The 23,184-nt window shown below is 39.8% G+C and overlaps 1 protein-coding gene across 8 annotated transcripts in view; it reads right to left on the bottom strand.

The window, feature by feature from the left end:
* Positions 1-23,184, bottom strand: part of R3HDM1 (R3H domain containing 1) — a 65,506-nt gene that overhangs the window by 5,706 nt on the left and 36,616 nt on the right. For 5 of the 8 annotated variants that reach the window (XM_066611902.1, XM_066611907.1, XM_066611904.1 and 2 more), the window contains 8 exons: positions 22,935-23,089; positions 22,367-22,468; positions 19,816-20,094; positions 18,999-19,122; positions 10,141-10,295; positions 8,743-8,891; positions 4,140-4,243; positions 1,385-1,554 (listed from right to left, as the gene is read on the bottom strand). In XM_066611902.1, coding sequence (XP_066467999.1) covers positions 1,385-1,554; positions 4,140-4,243; positions 8,743-8,891; positions 10,141-10,295; positions 18,999-19,122; positions 19,816-20,094; positions 22,367-22,468; positions 22,935-23,089 — 1,238 coding nt within the window. The remainder of the gene's footprint in view (positions 1-1,384; positions 1,555-4,139; positions 4,244-8,742; positions 8,892-10,140; positions 10,296-18,998; positions 19,123-19,815; positions 20,095-22,366; positions 22,469-22,934; positions 23,090-23,184) is intronic. The other 3 variants (XM_066611905.1, XM_066611908.1, XM_066611909.1) reach the window with 1 other exon arrangement.

The following is a 23,184-nucleotide window of genomic DNA, read 5'->3' as shown; positions in this document are numbered from 1 at the left end:
ATTTATTACAGATACAGGTAAGGAAAATGGGTTAGACTTAGGGCTGGCACTACACAGGTTACACATGAGGGTATTGGCCATCGATTGCAACATGCATTAGTAAAAAAAAACCAATAATGACTAAAAACAAAATTATTCATCAATACAAAAATCATCATATTTGTTAATCTATTGATTAATGATTTAACAATATTAAATAACTAACATTATCTATTCAATCATAAAAAGGCTTCAGATTTTACTTATACACTATTCTTGCCACTAAACTAATATTTACAATAAAATATTTCTTATCTTGGTTCTTAATTTCTGATGTCGCATTTAAGAGGAATATTTCCAGTTTGAATGGTAAAACACAATTCAATATCTCTTCTAACAGTTTATATATCATTTTCCAATATTTCTTTGCTTTTTTGCATATCCACCACATATAATAAAAAGTTCCCTCAATCTCTTTACATATCCAACATTTGTTTGATGACCCAGGGTACACTTTTGCTATTTTCTCTGGAATTAAATACCATCTATAAAACATTTTATATAATTTCTCTTTAAAAAATACCACTTTAGTTATCTTAATACCACTTTAATTATTGCAATATTTGTGTTCCAAATTTGTTTTCATTTACATCTGCTTTGATTCGATATAATTAATGGAATACTCTTCACTTCTAAGGAGAATTCAGTGCATTAACATCTACAAAGAAAATTTCTACTTGTTGTTCAGCCATTTTCACTTTCTGTCTTAGTACTTTCTTTGTTCTCTGTCTTGTTGGTGTTTTCCTTCTTGCTCCTTCCACTTCTTCTTAACTCTCTTGTATTTTTTGATCCCTCTCTTTTCCTTCATTCTGTTCTTTTTGGATTTAATCCAAAGATGATTCTTCTTGAAACAACGTGCTCTCTTTCTCTGAAAGTTCCCTCTTTTTGCAAAGTTGGCATTTCTTCCAATGACTGGCAAAATACTATCCCTAGGAAGAGAAACTATACTCTCTCTTTTCCTAGACAAAGAAATATTCTTTGAATCCTATTTGCAGAACAGGACTATCCTCTACAACAGTCTGGCAATTAGAACATCAGGATTCCTTCCCATTCCTTTGAATACAGGATTTGATTTACAGTGTGACCTTGACTTCCCAGTCAATTTTATAGTGGATGAAGGCGCCTGCACTAACCAAAAATGGGATAACAAACTTCTTCCTGACGATCTGAATAACTTTCTCAACTCTTTTAACAATAAACTATGTAAAAGTAAAGAAATAAAAATGTAAATATACCTCCTGCATCAGAGATAAGCATCTTCCATTTGAAGAAGGGAACCTTTGGACACTTTTCTAAAACAGCTGTTTTTAAATGCTAAGTTTTTATTGCACAGGAGATAATATACCTGTGTAGAGCTGTCCAAAGCGCCAAAATCTGTTGATTTCTGCCCTCTTTGATGGTCACAATAATATTTATTTTGTTTCCACTGGGGTGGTGAATGGGGTCGAGGCTGAGGATTGTTGGGTATACTGAGCTGCATCATTACCATTCCTCCTCCTGGTGGTGGTGCTACTGCTACAAAACACAATTTGGAAACATGGTATTTAAGCTTCTATCTTACAGTTTCCGAAAGGCAGAGGCAGGTAGCTATAAATGTAAAAACAAATGTCCTTAGCAAAGTAAATACAGAAGAATATTTTCTCATATCATCAGTCAGTTGGCTAAAAATAAAGGCTACTGAATCAAATCTATATGAACTCAATAAATATGGAAGTTAGTCAGAAAGTCTACTCTTTCTTCAGAAAGAGATGAACATCGACAATGTATTTATTTCTGGAAACAATTAAGAATGGGCATTTGTTTTCAAAAGGAATGAGAACAACAAATGTGTCTCATTCAATTGGTAGCAAATGTGAATCCAATGGTTTTCATTTTACATTGATTTCAATGGAGACCCATCTCATCTTTTGATGATTATAACTTCAAAATTTTTAGAATTCTAGGGTAGGGATGGGCAAATATTTTGGCAGGAGGGCCACACCATCTCTGTATCTGGGGCCGGGAAAAATTAATTTAAATTTCAAATGTGAATTTGAACTATGAACTGTTTGCCACACACCTCTTGCACAGTGAAAACATACAGACCAAGCCAGAAACACATGCATGGAGACATAAGTTGTTCAGAGGCAATGGGGGGAGGGGTTAAAATAATGCTTAGGGAAAAGGAGAAAACACATGGACACTATAAAAGGCCTTGCTCTAATTCGGTCTGCAGCTTGTGTCTGGCAGTCATGACTGGTAGTCACGGGCCAGCGCAGGCTCCAACCGTCTCTGATGCGCCAGAGGCTCATTGGAGACTGGGGGCTCCCTGCAGGCCAGATTGGGGGTCCCCGAGGGCTACAAATGGCCTACAGGTCAGGATTTGCACACCTCTGTTCTAGGGTACTATCTCTTTAGTGACTGGACAAAATCGGATTTATAAGGAATTTAAAAATGCAGTCAATACAAGATGGCCATTTATTTTTGTGAAAATTTGTTTATATAGGTATCACCATTCTTTTGATAGAATTTCTATTAAAAATTTCAGGTATGATGCATTAATACAATAGTATGATTTATGAAAATGTTATGCAATTGGGACAGAAAATACTGAAGTTACAAGCATTAAAAGGAAGCCTTTATTGAACTCAATGTAAAATGAAATGAATAGAAAACTTATAGTGGGTGTGTTTTTTAAATTGCTTATAAAGTGGACTCCTTTTCTCCAACTTTCCTGAACATTCACACAAATGATGCCAGAAGAGAGAAGTACAAATTCTGAAAATTTCATGTCATTTTGGTTGAAAAATGTCATATGTATAGCATCAAAAGATGGAGTTTCTATTGAATCAATGCAAAATGAAATTTAATGTGAAAAAGAAAATGAATTAAAACAAAAAAAGAACATTTTTCTCTTACACATGCCTATTGAACAGGAAACCTATTTGCATTTTCTTAAGACAAGCAGGTAGTCTCTTTTATACATTGAAAGCCATCACATGGTCCTTCAAACCACAACTCAAACCTTTTGGAGCAAGATATAAGTGATACTATACAGGTTGAGTATTCGCAAGGGTTCCATTCCCAGAACTCACATGGATGGCAAAAATCACATTAAAGCAAATCAATTTAAAAAACAATTACCCTTTGCTAAGTGATTTAAAAACAGCCTTGCTGACTTTTGTGATGCAAGATAGAGTCATTAAGAAGACAATCCATCAGTCAGTCTCTCTCCAGGCGCTTAGAAAGGCTTCACTTGGAGCCAGTAACCCCCTCCCTTCACCAATGCAAAGTAACTATCGTTTTTTTGCCTGCTCAGAGGAAAGAGAGGAGTTGTTTGCCTGGGACCGAAGCTCAGTGCCTGGAGAGAGAATGACTGATGGATTGTCAGCCGGCTATCCTCTCTCCCATTAACAAGGTTATTGTTAAATGACTGTTTTCTATTAATTTAAAGGGCCCTTCTCATCGTGTTGAAATAGAAAAATCTGTGGATTTTCCATGGGTGAAATATCAGTGGGTAATTAGGTTATACCTATAATCACTTGCATGACTGTCTCTCTACAACAGTAAAAAAAAAAAGCAGTTTTTTAAACTGTGATTTTAAAGGGATGCATTTTCCCCCTTCTCCAGGGATCAGTACATTCCTTCTCATTTGCAGTGGCCATTCATGTTGAGTCAAATCCGTGTACAACAAGGTTGGACCTGTATAGCCTAAACCAGAGGTTCCCAAACTGTGCATGACCATGCCATGGGGCATCATGAGGCACTCCCCTGGGGTGTTGTGCGCTGCCAGTCAGCAGGCAATAAGACCCATGACACAGCCTCAAAACAGCAGGAAGCGGCTCAGTCCATTGGGCTGAGCTCCATCACATGGTTTAAGGTGCTTTGAAAAGTCCTCCCACTCACCCTGAGCAGTGGCTTAGCTGCAACAGTACAAGTCTCTGCTGCAATTTAAGCTAGTCTACTGGATTAGGATATGAATTAATTAGGGGCAAATGCTTCATTTAAACAAAAATATGCTGGATGAAGGAACTATTCAAAATATGCAACTTTTAAAAATTGATTACACAATTAGAGGACAAAAGGGACTTGGCTCATTTTGAAAGGTTCTCTTTTCACACCTGCACACTGTTGTCCTTGGAGTTGCTGAGAGTTGCAGGGTGATGTTGTTCTAGAAAACTGTATCTGCTCTGATCCTGGAGGCTGCAGATATGCTACTGATGAACTGCAAAAGGGGAGGAAGCAAAAATAGCATAGCATATTAATAGCATATGAATATTGACTGTACACCTCAGACACGGTTTTTCTAATTTCATGAAAGCACTTGCTTACAATAACCTTGTTGGCCCTAAAAATTAGAACTTGTAACAATGTCGCTCCCTGGTGCTCCCACGCTGGCAAAAGAGGTTGAGGTGATGCAGGGGTTGGGCACTTCACCTGGCTGCTACCTTCAGGATAAAGTCTGTCAACTTTGCTAGGAATTGCAAGTTGACTTCATTGAATTCTGTTTGCTTAGCCACATCACTGCTGTGAGGAAATTTAGAATAAAAGACAAAAGGCCAAATTCTTCAAAGAAAACAATGAGGCTCTATTTCTGTGAGCACCACACAGAGAGCCAATACAAGCCAAATCCAAGGGATGCTAAGCACAGACTGGAAGATATATGAGATTATATACAGTACCTGATACAGCTTTGCATTTCATTGGTTAACATGCTAAAGCCAATTCTTGCCTAATAGTCAATTAACAACACAGCATAAAGAAAAAGTGTAACTCCAATAGCATATGCTTCATTATACACTGCTCAAAACAATAAAGGGAACACTTAAACAACACAATGTCACTCCAAGTCAATCACACTTCTGTGAAATCAAACTGTCCACCTAGGAAGCCACACCGATTGACAATCAAGTTCACATGCTGTTGCACAAATGGAGTAGACAACAGGTGGAAATCATAGGCAAGTAACAAGACACCCCCAATAAAGGCGTGGTTCTGCAGGTGGTGACCACAGACCACTTCGCAGTCCCTATGCTTTCTGGCTGATGTTTGGGTGACCTTTGAATGCTGGCGGTGCTGTCACTCTAGTGGTAGCATGAGGCAGAGTCTGCAACCCACACAAGTGGCTCAGGTAGTGCAGCTCATCCAGGACGGCACATCAGTGCGAGCTGTGGCAAGAAGGTTTGCTGTGTCTGTCAGTGTGGTGTCCAGAGCATGGAGGCACTACCAGGAGACAGGCCAGTACACCAGGAGACGTGGAGGAGGCCGTAGGAAGGCAACAACCCAGCATCAGGACCGCTACCTCCGCCTTTGTGCCAGGAAGAACAGGAGGAGCACTGCCAGAGCACTGCAAAATGACCTCCAGCAGGCCACAAATGTGCATGTGTCTGCTCAAACGGTCAGAAACAGACTCCATGAGGATGGTATGAGGGCCCGACGTCCACAGGTGGGGGTTGTGCTGACAGCCCGACACAGTGCAGGACGTTTGGCATTTGCCAGAGAACACCAAGATTGGCAACCTCGCCACTGGCGCCCTGTGCTCTTCACAGATGAAAGCAGGTTCACATTGAGCACATGTGACAGAGTCTGGAGATGGCAGGGAGAACATTCTGCTGCCTGCAACATCCTCCAGCATGACCGGTTTGGCAGTGGGTCAGTAATGGTGTGGGGTGGCATTTCTTTGGGGGGGCCGCACAGCCCTCCATGTGCTCGCCAGAGGTAGCCTGACTGCCATTAGGTACCGAGATGAGATCCTCAGACCCCTTGTGAGACCATATGCTGGCGCGGTTGGCCCTGGGTTCTTCCTAATGCAAGACAATGCTAGACCTGCAAGTTCATCTTGCAGGAACTGTGTCAACAGTTCCTGCAAGATGAAGGCATTGATGCTATGGACTGGCCCGCCCGTTCCCCAGACCTGAATCCAATTGAGCACATCTGGGACATCATGTCTCGCTCCATCCACCAGTGCCATGTTGCACCACAGACTGTCCAGGAGTTGGCGGATGCTTTAGTCCAGGTCTGGGGGGTGATCCCTCAGGAGACTATCCGCCACCTCATCAGGAGCATGCCCAGGCATTGTAGGGAGGTCATACAGGCACGTGGAGGCCACACACACTACGGAGCCTCATTTTGACTTGCTGTATGGACATTACATCGAAGTTGGATCAGCCTGTAGTGTGTTTTTCCACTTCAATTTTGAGTATGACACCAAACCCAGACCTCCATGGGTTAATAAATGTGATTTCCATTGATGATTGTTGTGTGATTTTGTTGTCAGCACCTTCAACTATGTCAGGAACAAAGCATTTAATAGGAATATTTCATTCATTCAGATCTTGGATGTGTTGTTTAAGTGTTCCCTTTATTGTTTTGAGCAGCTTAGTATTTGATACGCAGTGATGTATATATGGAAAATACCGTTATTGTTAGGGTCGTCATAACTAACCACAGACTGGTATCATGTCTCTCTTTTCTCCCTATCTTCACTATATTTATAAAACTTTGTCATTACATATTCTATTGAAAGTGCTGGCTGCTGTATGTCCATTCATGACCACTGCCTGAACTGAAATCTCTCGACAGTAAGCACTTATTACTAAAGTTGCCTTCCTGTCCTATGAAGCTGATGCTCAGCTTGATTAAACATATTTTACAGGCCATATGTATTCACTAGGCCTTTTTATTGATCCTAAGGTCGAACATTTCTCTTACAATGCTTTCCAACCTGGCTCTCATTTGTCACTGTATTATTAAACAGAATTTTACATGCTTTTGTTCTAAGAGAAATGAATATCACTTAAATTCAAATTAATAAAATTAGAAACAAGAGTGAAATACTTATTGTAAGGGGGGAAAAATAGTTGCTCAAATGCTATTCTCCTTTCTCTTAACTTCCTGTGAATTATTCATGGAGTGACTTTTGGAAAAGTGGTCAGGCTTTGAAGACTGCTATTAATGCAACACATTACTGCAAATTACTGACTTTCAAAAGAAGCTTTCAAAGCAAGACACAAAGATCAAAGGAACCTTAAATATTAAAAAGAACTGATACAAAGATAAGCTACAGGCAAGAATATATATATTCACTGCTTTACAAAAGAAGAAAGAAGTCAAAACTCAAGATCAAGGTGACCCCAAATTACATTTCTCCATTTTATTGCTCTTCAGCAGAATAACTTGGAAAGACAAAGCTATGCAGGGTGATACAGTCCTATCTCCAGAAATTCTGCTTACAGCCACCTCTCCCCTCACTTCAGAAATTCTCCTAGCTATTGTATATACATTTGCAAACTGTTTTCGCAAACAATAGATTGACTCTAGAAAGGTGAGAAAAGCTGGGGTTATATGGTTACTTTATTCATTGGCCAGTACCATATCCACATTTGTACACTAAAACTGTGGAATACACCAATCTCACCTACAGGTACTACTCAAAAAGTTATCTGGTACTCTAATTTTGGACTTACTATATGTTTTTTCCCCTGGACAAAACAAATTAGTTCACTGTAACACTGAAATCCAGGAACTGATTGGTAGAAAGGACTTGCCTGTTAACATTCTTAGGACAGGGCACTATGTATGCATAGGGATTAACAATCTAAGAGAAACCCTGGGCCAACTAAACAATAACCCGCAAACACACTACTTAGTCGTCTTTTAGTCTTTCCTACTGCCCAGATAGAAATCAAAATATAATTTATTAAAGCATGAATCAAGGTGATATTGTAACTTCTAATACAGCTAATAATAAAAACGGCATCTTCAAATATGGATGAGTGACTGACATTGTTCTTAAATATTTCTATGACAGAATAGTAGTTTGCTGTCAACTCACACTGAATAAGTCAAAGTCTTCCCCATAATGAAGCAAATGATACAATATAATTAATAGCAAAATTTGAGCACGTAGTGCATCAGTATTGGATTTAATCTCCATTTATATTTGCTATGCTCTGCATGATATTAACACTGCAGTTAAGAACTTCAAAGACAGTGGCTTCCTAAAACAAATTACAATGTTTACCCAAAACAAATCTTGTTCCTTAAAATGGCTTCAGTATAAATTTACCCCATCGTCATAATGGATCTACAGTGTTAATAATAAATCCATCCATGGATTTACTGAGCTGCATTCAAACACAAAGAATTGCTTTTACATATTTTTTTCTTAATGTTTAAGCAAGTAACACATTTATAATTCAGGAACAGGAGCTAAGACGCTTTAAAGGCCATTGGGATAATGGTATGGCTGTTATGCAACTCAAATGAAATTTGAAAGCATGTTTTGACAGTAGCACTATAGGCTTAGGCACAGATGAAAGGCTGTTTCAAGCCAACATATCTGAAATGGTGATACCTTTTTTTTAATTTTAGCCAGTTATAAAAGTTTACCAGAACACTTCAAACATCATACAAGCTAAAGTAGGTCACCCACAAACTCACAGGGAAACTGAACACTAAAAAAGCTGGTAACTTGACTAATTTGCTTGCATGCTCTGGGACTTGTGCCAAATTGTTCCTTCCAGGAAACAAGGATTGCATAGTGGATGTTGGCAAGTGCTGCTCTGCATCTTTTTAGATTGTGAGCCCTTTAGGGACAGGGAACCATTTCATGATTTGATTTTTAATCCAATCATAACCAGCTTTCTAATGGCAAATTGTTGAGAACCTACAAAATTCTGAAATTTCAATACTGAAAAATCAATTCTTCAGCTTAGAACTCACCTTAAGTTATTCTGCTGTCCAGATGGAATGACACTGTAGTAAACTGACATTCCTGATGTGGGCAGTCCTTGATTAGACTGACTGGGAATAACAACAGGCTGCTGATATGTCTGCTGGGGTATTCCTTGGGAACCTTGAGCCATTGGAACCTAAGGAACAAAAGTACGTTAACACCGCTAATTTAATTTATTTTAAATTTGCCACACACATAACACCCCACAATAGCTTTATACTGTTAAAAAAAATTTTTTTAAACGTCAATGTAACTGGCATCTCGATATGCAGTTCTTGCTGCAATAGGGTAAACATATATCTTGGCTGTACCACTTCAGACTGCTGGTGGGGGCTCACAGGGTCTAATGCTTCCTCAATAGTCCCTTTCTATCAGTAAAAGGTCAGGGAGAAGGATTCTGATCTGCCTTCTCTCTGACCTCTAGCTTTGTTTGTGGAGCTAATTCAGTCATATGAACTCCCAATATGCAGGGCTGAAATGGTAATCCAACGCAAAATGGTAGAGCCCAGAAGACAGGCTTCTGTCACGTAGCATGCAAATTAAGGAATTTTATTGTAAAAGTAATAAAGATTAGTTCTCTCCCACTGAACAGAGTCAGCAGAGATCTGATAGAAAGTGGTAGGTGAATGCCTACGACAAAGTAGTTATATAAAAAGCAAAATGAAATACTATAACCCTGGGAAGACTTTATCATCCAAAAACTCAATGAATGCAGGTTTGAGAGGAGTGGTATCATGGCAGCAGACACTGCCCTCCAATCCCAGGACATTCACTGAACACAGGAACAAACTCCTCTGTGCAGACTGATAACTGCATTGGGCTAGAGCAGAGCCTACTGCTATGATACTATGCTGTTCACTGAATGTGCATATAAAGTAACATCTAAATAAGCTTACATACCTGTAGCTTACCCTCTCTGAAAACAAGGAAACACAACAGCTTTGAATAATATTTGAGACTATGGAAGTGATAAGTGGGCAATATTTCTCCAGTGTTTGTGGATTTCACTTATATTAAAAAAATAGTTCCCAACAAATATGTTGAAATGTAAGCAGTTTAAGAAAGCAAGCTAAATACATCTGTAACGTTGTAGATTCAGAATCATCTTAGTTCTGTCTAGACACTGTCTTGGAACATGTCTAGAAAAATCATGATACATGATCATGATTACATGTTAAAAGTTGCAATGATACAACATAGCTTACTTGATAACAAGTTTACATTGTTGTTACAATGTACAGTTACAATGTACAGTTGTACAGTTGTACAATTGTTGTTGTGTTGTACACAGTTGTACAGTTGTACAATGTACAATGTACAGTTACAAGATGATTACAAGTTAAAAGTTGCAATGATACAAATGAAAAAGATACAGCATAGCTTACTTGATAAGATGGCACTGGAGCATATGGGACAATTACACTTTGGATCTGGTTTCCAATATTATTAGGTTGGCCACTGACTAGATTTTGGTTTTGAGATTGCTGGACACCAACTAAACCCTGGTAGTTTTGCTGCTGGTTAGGCATAACTTGGTAACCTGTAATGATACAAAATATTTATAAGTTTGGTTTGATACAATATTCTAAAAGACACACAACGTAAATCAGGATGTTAAATTTTATACGGTAGAAGCTATTTTCTGTGGATTCATTCCACAACACTGCTGTAGTGTTAAAAGGAGTCCACCACTGCACACCCCAAGCAACAATTGTGTGAAAAGGGTTTGTGCAACCAATATTAAAAATGCCACAGCAGCACTGTGGAATGAAAAAGTGACTCCCATGCTGCTGCTGTAACATCAAAAGGGCACGAGTCAGTTTTGCTGAGACAGTCAAGGCCAAGGAGCTCATTACTTGAGCTTGCAAACAGGGTAGTGTGCTTGCCATCAGTTCTGCTTCTGATATGTTACTAGTCTTAAAAAAATCCACCAGAACCAGGGGATTTGTCAGGCAAGAGGTTTGGGCTCACTTAACTGCTCTAAAAGAATCTAAACCCATTTGGGACTGGATGAGTTGCACCCTAGGGTGCTCAAAGAACTGGTGAATGATACCTTGCAGCCTCTTCAAATAACTGAGGGAATGTCATAGGGAAGATGGAATGGATTTGTTCTTGGATTATTCTGGAGGGTAGGACCCAAAATGGGCTTAAACTGCAATAAGGAAGGTTTTACTTAAATGTTGCAGAGAACTTCCTGATGATAAGAACTGTTAGGAAGTGGAACAGTTCATTTTGGAAAGTGGTGGACTTTCCATCATTGGAGGTCTATAACTTAAGCAGAGACTAGACAGCCATGTATTGAGGATGCTGTAATTGTGAACAACTTATATTGGCAGGGGATTGCACTCGATCTTGTAGGTTTCTTGCAAATCTGAGATTCTAACTTGAGTTTCTCCACCCTCCAAAATACTGTCAGGAAACATAAGATCCCAAACCTAAGTTTGGGCACAAAAAGAATTTCAGACCATAACAAGTGATGTCACTGATGAAGCAACTATTTTATGTTTCAGTTAAGTGCCACTATTTTGTATTTCATTCACACAAAAATGTTAGATTCAAGGTCACTCCATGTTGCAATAGCTTTTCTTATTCTGCAACTGTATCCTATAAATGTACAGGTATACTGATTTCAACACCATGGCTTTGAAACCCATCAACTTCATTTATGTTCCGTTTCCCAGCACTTTTGCTCTTTCTTCAACCATGTGCACGGCAAATTTAACATCCAAAACCTAAACATATAGCACCCATCACAGGTATCTCAGGTCCAACCAGTTAAGCCAACACACTAAACAAAATGCAAGAACTGCTGTTCTTACATAGAAGTAGAGTATGGCATGAGTGCATGCCCACCCAGACCTTATTTCATTAGTTGCATGCCCTAAACATATATAGGACCTTATGTCCTAAATATAAAATCAATATAGAGATGCTTTAGAACAGGAAAGGTGCATTGGTCATTTCATTCAATGTCACAATGGTGGCCTAGAAATGTTCCCACTTCTAGTGTCACTTTAACAGAGCCGAGAAGGATGAAGGACTAAATGCCATTGTCACTGACCTTACTCAAGAATTTACCTTTCAAATTCCAAATCAAGCTATGAACAGACCTGACAAGCATATAAGTGCATTAAAAATACTTCAAATAGAATAACAGAACTGACTTGAGTTTCTGCCCCTTTCCTTCAAGCAACTATCTCTCCAGCACAATGATCCACTCCTTAAGTTCTCTATACATTGCAAAAAGACTCAAGAGGAAGAGGAGATGAGATTCTAGGGAAGGAATGTGATATAAGACCTCCCATTCCCCACATTCTATGGCACACACAAAGGATTGAGGACAGAAGGAAGGTCCATTGGCTTACTTTGTGCTGTCTTTTGGAGAAGCACAGCAAATGCATAAAGCAACTGGCCACAGTGTCAAAAGTTCTCAAGCAGGGATTTACAACTGCCACTGGTAGAATCTTTCATGAGGTGCAAAGGCCAGGGAAGTTCACAAGAATATAAAACACACACTAAGGTGACAGGGGTTTTAGGTTCCCTTTTTTGAAAGCATCAAAAGAGTGGAAAGTTACAATGGACTAAAAAGGTGCCTTTAAAAGTTGTGCAATAAGCAGAAATTCAACAGATACAATCCTCCCCTGCAGAGACACAGCAACAGGGAACTCTATATCTGTTAAACTTCTCCCTGTTATGCACTCCTTATAAAGGCATAAATGGTTTTACTCAGAGAAATCATATTGCATGTGCAGTGTTGAGGCATATTTTAATAAATTCCCAGTGAAGTTTTACAAGCCCATAACACACCTCTGCTTCAGCTCCAACAAGCAACAATTATCAAACTTATCTTGTTCTCTTTAAAATCTGTTGAAGTTTATTTCATTTTCTGGCGAATAAAGTTCTTTTTTAATGCTCCTTCTAACTTACCAATTATAAAATTTTTCTGCTGTGACACTTGAAGGAATCACATAAAAATAATAAAGCAAAGTGTTTCAGAGATTGCACTTTGGATGTTTCCAGGGAGTGGAAAAGCAACAAGTGCAGGGGATCATGCAGTTTGAACTGTATTTGAACTTGAAACACAGAATGTGGTCTTAAATGTGCACATCATTTTGCATTCCAACATCTCAGTCTTCAAAGAAGAAGCTACCAGGTGACATTGCATTTGAACTTTAAATGTGAGAAGCACAAAATTGTTTCCATTCTGTTATCTCAATGTTCAATGGAGTTATCACTTCATTGCCAAAAGGGGAATTAAATCAGCCATTGCTTCAGTCAGCCAACAACTGAACTAGGGAGTGAAATATTTCTTTAAATCCTGCCAGTAGGATAGTGTTGTTTAAATGGAGAAGAGGCAGGCATACTCACCTGCCTGAACATTTAAACTGCCCTTCTTTCCAAGAATCAGACAAGGCAATGATCATATCACTAACTGGATCGGAAATGTGGTTGTAAATCAGAGGCATATCTGAGGGCCAATGTCATCTATCAACACCACAATACTTACAATGGGATGTATGTTTGAATGTGTCCACATTCTGATACAACTAGTCTTCCACAAATAGCATTTTTATGTGACCTAGAGCTGGATTGTGCAGGTATTCTGGCTATATATACACAAACAAATTAAACTTCATATCTTGAATGCTAGCGGCTTTCTGCTCAGACTTGCCAACATTCCACTACCCTTTTGTCCTTTATAAAGTGATCCAGATATCTGTTCCAACAGCCTGGGAGGGAACAGGGTCCTCAAGTAAGCAAACATACACTTTTAGGTGGAAAGGATCTTTATTTCAAAGCAGTGGAAGAAAAAGAAATCTCTGATAACTTGCCCTTTTTATCAGCACTGCAGATTACAAGTGAGGGCTGCATGGAATTCTTAATTTTGATATTTCTCTCCCATGTTTTCATCAATTGCAATTAAGGAGCAGCCAACAGCAAACAGTGGCCAACCAATTTGTGAATTCCTGCTTAACCATCCCTTTAACAAGAGTGTTGAGTTCATGGGTGGAAAATGACCAAACCAAGGCCTACAATTTTATTCTACATATCTTTCTGAAGCAAAAAATAATCACCCCAGAACAGCATGAACCAAACTGGCATTGCAAACCCAGATTAAAAAATGTTTTGCAAAGAGACTGTAGCCAAGGGTTCAACCAATTTGCTTTGGATCAAGGAACCTATGCAAAACTTCAGGAGCCAGACACAGTTTTCACCATTTAAAATTATGTTTTCATGCTAGCCGCTCCTAGGTTTCCCTAGGCCTCCCAATGCCTTATAAGGCGTTAAAAACATCACTTCCAGTTACTCTGTGAAACCAGAAGTCACATGTTTTGAGCTTCAGAGTTCAGTCTGAGCTCAGCAGACGCTGGAGACTGATGTCCTCGGCCTCTGCTGAGTGCAGAGACGCCTCTGGAGGAGAGGGGAACAGAGCTTCCATCACCTCCAAGAACCAACCCCCCAGGACTGCAGGGATGGGCATTTGCTAGTATCCACAGTTTCAGCTATCCACAGGGGGTTCCAGAACAAAACTCCTGTGGATAAGGGGACACACCTATACCTCATTTTCACAATCTGTAATTCAACAAATATAAATGCAGTTTTATTCAGAAGGATTTACAAAATCTACCTTCGAAAATACAAATGCAACAACAGATAAGGCTGCTTTTCCAGCAACTATAAAAGCAATTTATTTAGATATTTTATGCAACACCACAATCTAAGACATGCTAGGTCTAAAAAGAAAGGCTAAAGCAAAAAGGTGAATTTCAGCCTGAATGAGTGAATTCGAACTTAAGAGTGCTTATGTAATATTAAAAAAATTAAAAATGGCACATGGAAATTGGTTTAAATGTGCACTGTTGACAAGCTTAAGTCAACTTACACAATTCCTCCCCCTCCAATGTTTAGTGAAAAAAGAGATATTCTGAACTTTTAATACACTTCCATCGATAGCCTTATGAATATTTTCCAATTAAAACAGAAGCCTCAATGTATCTGGCCATCCAACAAAGTATTCAGGGCAAAATACAGACTGATGCTCTCAACAGCAGCATGGAAACTCAAAAGCTACAATATGCAAGCACAAAATATGCAAAGTGCTGCAATATCAAAATTTTCATTTCTCAGGGACTGCAGTGTAGCTGTGAAAATTATTCAGTGTCTTCTGGCACTTTCACACAGACGAAGCAAAATCAATTTTCCATGCTGAGAGAAGAACTAGGACAATACAAATTGACTGCTAACATGCAGCCCCATGGGGTTCCAAAGCATATTCCTATTTTTAGCTTCACTATTTCACCTCAGCATACCAAGTAGCATGAAAGAAATATAGCACTCATCGGGGAAAAAGAGAAAGGTGCACCTGCTGAAACAGATGGCTTTATTTTACAGCAGTGCTATCAAACCAGTGAAACTTGTGCTTCTCAGAATTTAGAGATCACAAATAATGAATAGTCACTCTGCAATTTTATTGTCCGTAAGTAATGAAACTGCTTGTGGTATCCAGATACAGCATCTCATGACTGAATCAGGTAGAAAGGCCATAGCTTTCGCTGATGTAATGGAAATCCCAAGCAGGACAGAATTATAAAAAGCACAGGACACATACAACAAGCCACAGAGGCAAAAGCCTGTCAAAGATATTCTCGCCCACCTGGCCACTGCTGAACACCTTCCTGAGATTTCTAGTGCCGGCTATTTAAAGGGCAGATACTGTGGATTATTTTTAAGAAGGAAAAGCATATAGCTCTTAAACAGAAAGCAGCAGAGCAAGACAAGAGACACCTGAAACCCTTTTAAAAAGGAAGGCAGCAAGCAGCTGAAAAAGAGACCGGTTCACTGTGAGAAATGTAACCCTCTCAGACAGTGTTACGGCCCCGAATCCAACAGCTCATGAATAAAGCCAATCTATTCCACAATGTTTTACACATACCACAGTCTGGTCTATCACAGGGACACACATAAAATCACACTTGATTACACATACCACAAAACACAGATATGTCAAAAATTTAGTAATTTTAAAATGTTACAAATTAAAATTAAAGGTCACTAAACATGGTGGTAAACGAAAGCTACCATTCACATTTGTTCATTCTCGTTTGCTTGAAAGCATTGGCTTGGACCCATATTTTGTGCCTACACAGACCATTTCCAACTTCCCTGGCAAGCTTTTGACTGTTCATGTACAGGGCATGGAGCTTCCAAGATCACTCTCCAAACCAAAGAAAACTAAACACTTGGCCAGGCTTGAACCCAACTTTGCACAATGCAAAATGCAAACTTGACCTGTTTCTTTTGGCTGCCAGGGTCGAACTTGCTAGCAGAGCATTGACTGGTGCAAAATCTTCTAAATTACTGTATTACCAGAGTGCACAAAACACTTTTTGCAGAAGGGCACTGTTGAAAAATGCCTAGGATGAGTGTTCCTGTTAAGATGCGTGGTGGCACAGCTGAGCACCTCCCAGTTGAACTCTGCACAGTGCAGAGCTAAGTAACCTGGAAGCTCGGCAATGAAGCCATTGCCGAACATCCGGAGGCAGTGTTGCAATGACATACAGTTGCAGTAGGAGTCAATGCGTTGGTGCGGACCCCTCAGAAGAAATTGCGCCTAAGACAACATACAGATGAGGATGCAATCTTGCTCACTGCTTTTCATGTAAAAGGCAGTAGGGAATACTGATGAAAGTGGTAAAGATTTAGACCAGGATCCAAAGCATCATGCAACTGGGTCTACATTCGCAAGAGCCTTAGCACTGGTGTTGCCTCAACAGCAGCCCTCAATATCATACAGCAAATTACATTAGAAATGGTCTAAAAATTCCCTCACTTTCAGTGATATGGTCAGCTACTCAAAATAATCACAAAAACTGCTATAGGCATACACACACTCTTAGATATACCTTATGTCAACCACTATCGATATACAGCAAGAGAAAATAGTCCATTGTCCTGTCTTGTGAAAGTTATAGCGAACATCAAGCTGTCAGTGGGAAGAAACAGCCCTGGTCCCAACTTTTGTATGGGACAATTGTAGGCCCTCTGTCCTCTAGCTTTGCCCCCCTGGAGCGTGTCCAATCCAAATTTCTAAGATCAATATTTCAAGTGTCTAGCTATGTTTCCAATGTAAGCGTGCGTTTGGATTCGGGCCTGCTAAAGGTTGAGGCCAGGGTTTCTTTAACTTCTATCTACCTCTGGCTCAACTTAAACTTTAATGCCCAGGGTTTGACATCTTTAATTCTATGTGACAACTTTCAATCAACCTGGCTCAAGGCAGTTTACACAAAGGTGAGACAGCTAGGATTTTCTCCAGAGGTTGTACGGGCTATGGAGTTGAATCAAGCAAGAGCAACCATAAAGCAGAAGTTGTTGGACCTCGAGCAGCAAGAGGATATTAATAGAACTCCAAATTTCTTAGCTGCGGAGGATATCAGGTATATACCTGCACCAGCCACCTCTCTCTCACTTCTTGAGCTTCCAGGGCACAGGAGAGCTTTCTTTTCGGCTAGATGGAGAGCTCTCCCCTCAGTATATGTTGAGGGTTTTTATAGAACCCTCAACAGGATCAGGAGAGGAAACTGAACGCTTTCCACATGCGCTGCCTCCGGCGCATTTTCGGCATCACCTGGCAGGACAAAGTTCCTAACAACACAGTCCTGGAATGTGCTAGAATCCCTAGCATGTATGCACTGCTGAAACAGAGACGTCTGCGTTGGCTCGGTCATGTCGTGAGAATGGATGATGGCCGGATCCCAAAGGATCTCCTCTATGGAGAACTCGTGCAAGGAAAGCGCCCTACAGGTAGACCACAGCTGCGATACAAGGACATCTGCAAGAGGGATCTGAAGGCCTTAGGGATGGACCTCAACAAGTGGGAAACTCTGGCCTCTGAGCAGTCCGCTTGGAGGCAGGCTGTGCAGCATGGCCTTTCCCAGTTTGAAGAGACACTTTGCCAGCAGTCTGAGGCAAAGGGGCAAAGAAGGAAGGCCCATAGCCAGGGAGACAGACCAGGGACAGACTGCACTTGCTCCCGGTGTGGAAGGGATTGTCACTCCCGGAATGGCCTTTTCAGCCACACTAGACGCTGTGCCAGAACCACCTTTCAGAGCGCGATACCATAGTCTTTCGAGACTGAAGGCTGCCAATACAATATACAATGTTATAGAAAGATCCCTATTCCTGAAAGGATTTGCTCCTGTGGCTCAGGCAAGGTGGAAACAATTGAACACGTTTTGTTCCACTGCTCATTTTATCACGGAATACGTGCTATGTTTATTACTTCCCTGACTAGGAAATTTTCAGGCCTGCGAAATGAGGAGAAAGCCAAGAAACTTCTTAAGGGAATTAACCCGCACTACACAAGAGGGAGTGCTAGTTTCTTGGCAGCTGCCTGCAAAACCCACAAGGGTATCATTTGTTATGAGAAAAAATTATAATGGTTATTTTCTCTGTTTTTAGTGTGACGTGCAGTTAAAAATTTTTAAATTTTGTTGTACAGGCAATGTTGTAACATTTTGTTTATGCTGGTCTTTGACCATATTAATAAATTGACTTGACTTGAGACATTGTTGTTTGCTCTACTCCTGGAAAAGGGGAGGGAGGAGAGAGAAGTATTTTCAGGGGCAGCTTAATCTTTGCCTCACCACTGAAGCAGCCAGAATCACCACTTAAAGCACAAGTATTGCCACACTAAGCTACGACTAAATATGATTCAAGGAAAAGCAAGCACGCACACAGTTCCCAGAAGAGAAGACCTTAGAGCTTTGTGGGATTTTTAGAAGAGGAGTTAAGAGATAGAAGAGAACATAAAAAAATCTGGTACACTTGTTCAAAAAGTCTTCAATTCTGAACACATAAAACCAACCAACAGCAATGAGTGTGCATGATACAATTAGATTGTAATTACAAAACCACTCAAGATAGATGAACAGGCTTAAGTTATATGAATGCAGCAGGGAGCTGTGTGAATTTGGCCTTTCACTGGAAATTCTTTACATCTGAAAGAATGAATTACCAAATACAAGTGTAGAATACTTTAGTTTATGACTTCCTCCCTCAGTCACCACTTAAGATTTAAGAAGTTGAAAATGTAGATGAAAAATGCATTTTCACTAGATGGGAATGTTATCAAGGGTGCAAACATTCTCCTTAAGCACTTCTCAGGTTCTTGCTACTTGACAGTGTAGACAGCCATCTGAACTTCCTAGAAGTAGATAAATTAGAGGAAAAACACACCACAAACCTGTCTGCTGTGCAGGCTGTGGCAGTGACTGATTTTGTTGTGTGTTGTAATGAACAGAAGTTACTGGTCGATACTGTTGAGCGGAGTGTGGATACTGGCCTGGAGCACAGTAACAGGCTGGCATCTAAAAAAGATAAATATATAAAAGATTCATACATACATATGCTAATCAAACACATCCTAAAGCACTGAACAATAGCAGATTTATGAAACAAAACGTTAAAAAATCTAGTGGGGCAAAAGAAGATGGTGTTAATTTACATAGTTGCAGAAAAACACTTTTATCTAAGATTCGAACACACATTAATTACATGTCACTTAATATTCCATGTAGGAAGACAAACAACTTTAGGACTGTGCTTTGTTTTCTAACAACTATCATTATTAATGCAGGAAGCTATTCTGCAAGTCTCAAGGATAGTATCCACAAGCTGATGCATCCTCTGCTATGGAAAAGCAGTAATTTTGCTGGTTTTCTTGTTTAGAGAAAAAAATAATGATATTTAGCACAGAAATATTGCCAATGAACAAAATATGACATGGGAATTTAAGTAATAACACCAAGTTCTAACACTGTGCTAGAATTTTTTTTAAAGCAGCATCTACTGACAAGTCCATAATGCTACTTGAGTCTATTCTGAGAGAGAGGCATGAAGCCTAGATTGCTTTCCTCTCCTATATGCCAGTATCATACCAAGGGGGGGGGGGAGGACAAAGCCGCACACAATGAAGTCCAAGATTTTAATTCAAACTAAAATCAACAGTTAATGTGAGTTACCTTTGAAATGGTTTGGCAACAGTTAAAAGATCTCAATACCTGTGGCATTGGTTGCTGCATATATCCCTGTTGCTGAAGAACTTGCTGGTTGACAGGGTGGCTGGATGCATTGTAATTAGGAGCAGGAACAGGTTGGCCAGGTGGTGGTGGTGGTGGTGGAGGTGGAGGAGGTGGGGCAGTTGCTATGATAAAACCAGGTTGCTGTGGGGGCTGGAGGACAACTGTGGACTGGAACATGGTGGCATGAGGATCAGCAGCTTCCCCAGATGTCTGTCGGGAGAGACTCATATGGCTAAATTGGGATCCTAGGTTGTCTTGCTGAAAAAAAAGCATTATTCCTTCTGAATATTTGCAGAAACACAAAGCTGCTTCATAAACAGTTCACTATTAAGCCATTTCTGTCCAACGTTGCATATATATGCAACAGGGATCAAATGTGTACACTTGGGGGCTGGGCAGAAATGGTTAAACACAAAATATTCTCTTTTCCAGCTACAGCTGGTTAGCAATATTTGCTTAAAAAAACTGAATGAAAGCTGGATGGACAAAGCAGAAGCTCAGTAGCAAGTGGAGAAATGATATACACTTACTCCTGCAGCAAGCAACACAAAATTTACTGTTTGTAAAACGTACATGTAAAAGCCACCATCAGTTGAACTTGGAAAGAATTTCTGAAATTATTCTGTTAGGGAAATATTTGCAAACAAAAAGATACACAACTCTGGTAAACTTTAATATAAAATTCTAGCAATTGAATAACAAGAATTATTTGAATTGAATAAGCAACTGAATAATTGCCTTCATTTACAAGGCAAAGAAGAAAGCTTGTATTTGTTAACAGGGTGAAATGTTAGTCACCAAGATAGACAAGTTGTTCAATTTTTTGGACTTCCATTTTCCTAAATCCTTCTGCCTCTACTACACTTTCTAACAGAATTTTTTAAACAGGTTGATCTAGCCTAACCCTACAACCCCAAGCATGTTTACTTGCACAGTAAGCCCTGCTATGTTCAATGTTAATTACTCTCTTGTAAGTATCCACACACAGTAAACAGACTAAATGCAAGTCCACCCAATGTGTTCTGTCAAAACATACAAATGTATACAGGGGGCCTGCGTCATTCACGGGTTCAGGATCCATGGATCTTCAGTATCCATGAGTGCCGAATACTCCCCTCAACCAGAGCACAGCTCCGGTCAGGCCCAGTGGCTTTCTGAGGCCCATGGAGGCCGCGTGTGATCCCCTGTGGCTGCTACATGCTTCAGAATGCCCCAAAATACAAAAAACTCACGACTTATGGTTTTACAATAAAAACGGAAATGTTTTTAATGCTTTATAAGGCATTGGGAGGCCTGGGGAAACCCAGGCCTCTGTAGGCTTCAGAAAGTCTCCAGGTCCAACTAGAGACCAGCTCCAGTCAGGTTTGGAGGTGGGGGGAGGAGTTTGAATTCCTGTGGTTTTCCATATCCATAGGGGTTCCGGGAACAGAACCCCCATGGATAATTAGGACCCCCAGCATGTCCATTTATTTCACTGCTGAGATGCTAATTCAACAGGTTTTACAGAGTAATGATAGGGAAAGAATTTCATTACTTGCTGTCCTTCCCAACCACCCAAATACATCTCCAAAGCAAAACAAATGCACATGTCCATTTTTAAATGACTTTGATGTTAAGGTGAGTATTAATCACTAAACTTGGAAGTATTTAACATTTTGTTCAACTTGAATATCATTTTACAGCAACATCCAAAAAATATACAAGATGGCATCCTGATTACTGTAATGCTTCCATGAATGGTAGAAGCATTCCACCTGAGCAAAAGGGGTCTTCTGCTTGTGCAAGGACTCTTCTGTTCTCAGACAGAGCTTTTCTTCAAGGAGGTGCTATTCTGGATGACACCCTAGTTTAAAATTAGTGTACTTGGGATGCATTCTAAAAATAAATTATCTTTCATAATTAAATTATTGTGGAAGCATGCTGACAGGATGAACTGCAGTGACAGAGTTCAGATCAACAAATGTCCATCTGACTTGCTGACAGCACAACATGCTCCAAGTGAATGGAAAAGGTTGAGATTGAGGAGATTGGTGTGTGGAGAATCTTACCTTGGGAGAGCGGAGCTGAATAACTATAAGTTTGAGGAATGCAGCTAAGCTAGACAACAAAGCTCAAAAACACACCTATACAAAATTCTGGCACTGGTTTCCAGTCAAACATTAAAGCACAGTGGAAAGCTTTTTACTGTCAAGGCAAAACACCCTTAAGATTAGACAACGACAGCCAGGGAAATAAGAAAATGCATTAAGAATAAATGTTCCAAAGGGTATAATGAATATTAACTGGCTACAAAGAGTAATGGCCAAAACGTAATTTTAAGTCAGAAGGCAATTCCCTTGAAACATACAGCTTTAGTTTTCAGGTAAATTCAAAATGAATTTAGGATGAAGCTTAATTTTTTCCCTTTTGCTACTACTATTGAACTAAGTTTAGATATTATTGCCAGTCAGTATTTGTTATACATGCACACTTGACACACCCTAGTAAAGATTCTCTCATGCACAGAAGAGGTGAGTAGAAGATAATATACCACAGTATATTGCTGGGTAGATGAAACTGGCAGGAGCGGGGGTGGATAAGAGACTGTGGAGAACTGAACAGGCTGTGAAGAAGGCTGAAGAGGTCGGACAGGCTGAAGAAGTAACAGTTGAACACATACAGTTAACAGAGTCAAAAGAAATGAAACTGGGAGTATTTCTTTTGGAATAAAATCATCTTTGAAAAATCAATTGTGCACAAAAAAAGAAAAAACTAAACACAAGGCTCAAACATACAGTAAAAACCTAAAACTGAACATTTCTCCATTTCTCCAATAGGTGTAATTTGCTTCCTAACTTATTAAACGTCAGGCAGTATTAGCGAGACTACACACTTATCATTACACTTAAAAACCAGACCAAATCACATACAAGTACAGAAGCACAAACAGTTATTTCAACTGCTTTAAAAAAGCTTGGCTTCCCACACCAAAGTTTGAGCCATGAGTTATAATGAACAGGTATTTGCCTCTCTCAACAGGTTTCCACAACAGTCTACTATTTTCTTCTCATCAGATGGCAAGAACACTTAGTCAAGCATGGCATATTTGACCTGCACACCTGTGAGAGGATGTGATTGGTTGCTGGTTGTGGTTGAGGTGGTATGGGAAGAGGTGGCTGCTGAGGAGGTCCAGGCACTTGGTTTCTAACAGGTTGCTGAGGCATAGGAGGGTTGTACACCACTGGAGTGCCATCTGGATTAATGAATGGCTGACCTAGAGGACCAGAGGTAAAGAGGTACATATGTAGTCGAATACAATTTACTAGCAAAACAACACATTTGCTTTAGATCATTGCCTATTTTCAAAAT

The sequence above is a fragment of the Tiliqua scincoides genome, chromosome 1 (assembly GCF_035046505.1).
Source record: "Tiliqua scincoides isolate rTilSci1 chromosome 1, rTilSci1.hap2, whole genome shotgun sequence".
Lineage (NCBI taxonomy): Eukaryota > Metazoa > Chordata > Lepidosauria > Squamata > Scincidae > Tiliqua > Tiliqua scincoides.
The sequence above is the reverse complement of the archived record's forward strand: the minus strand, read 5'-3'. Positions and strand labels throughout refer to the sequence as shown.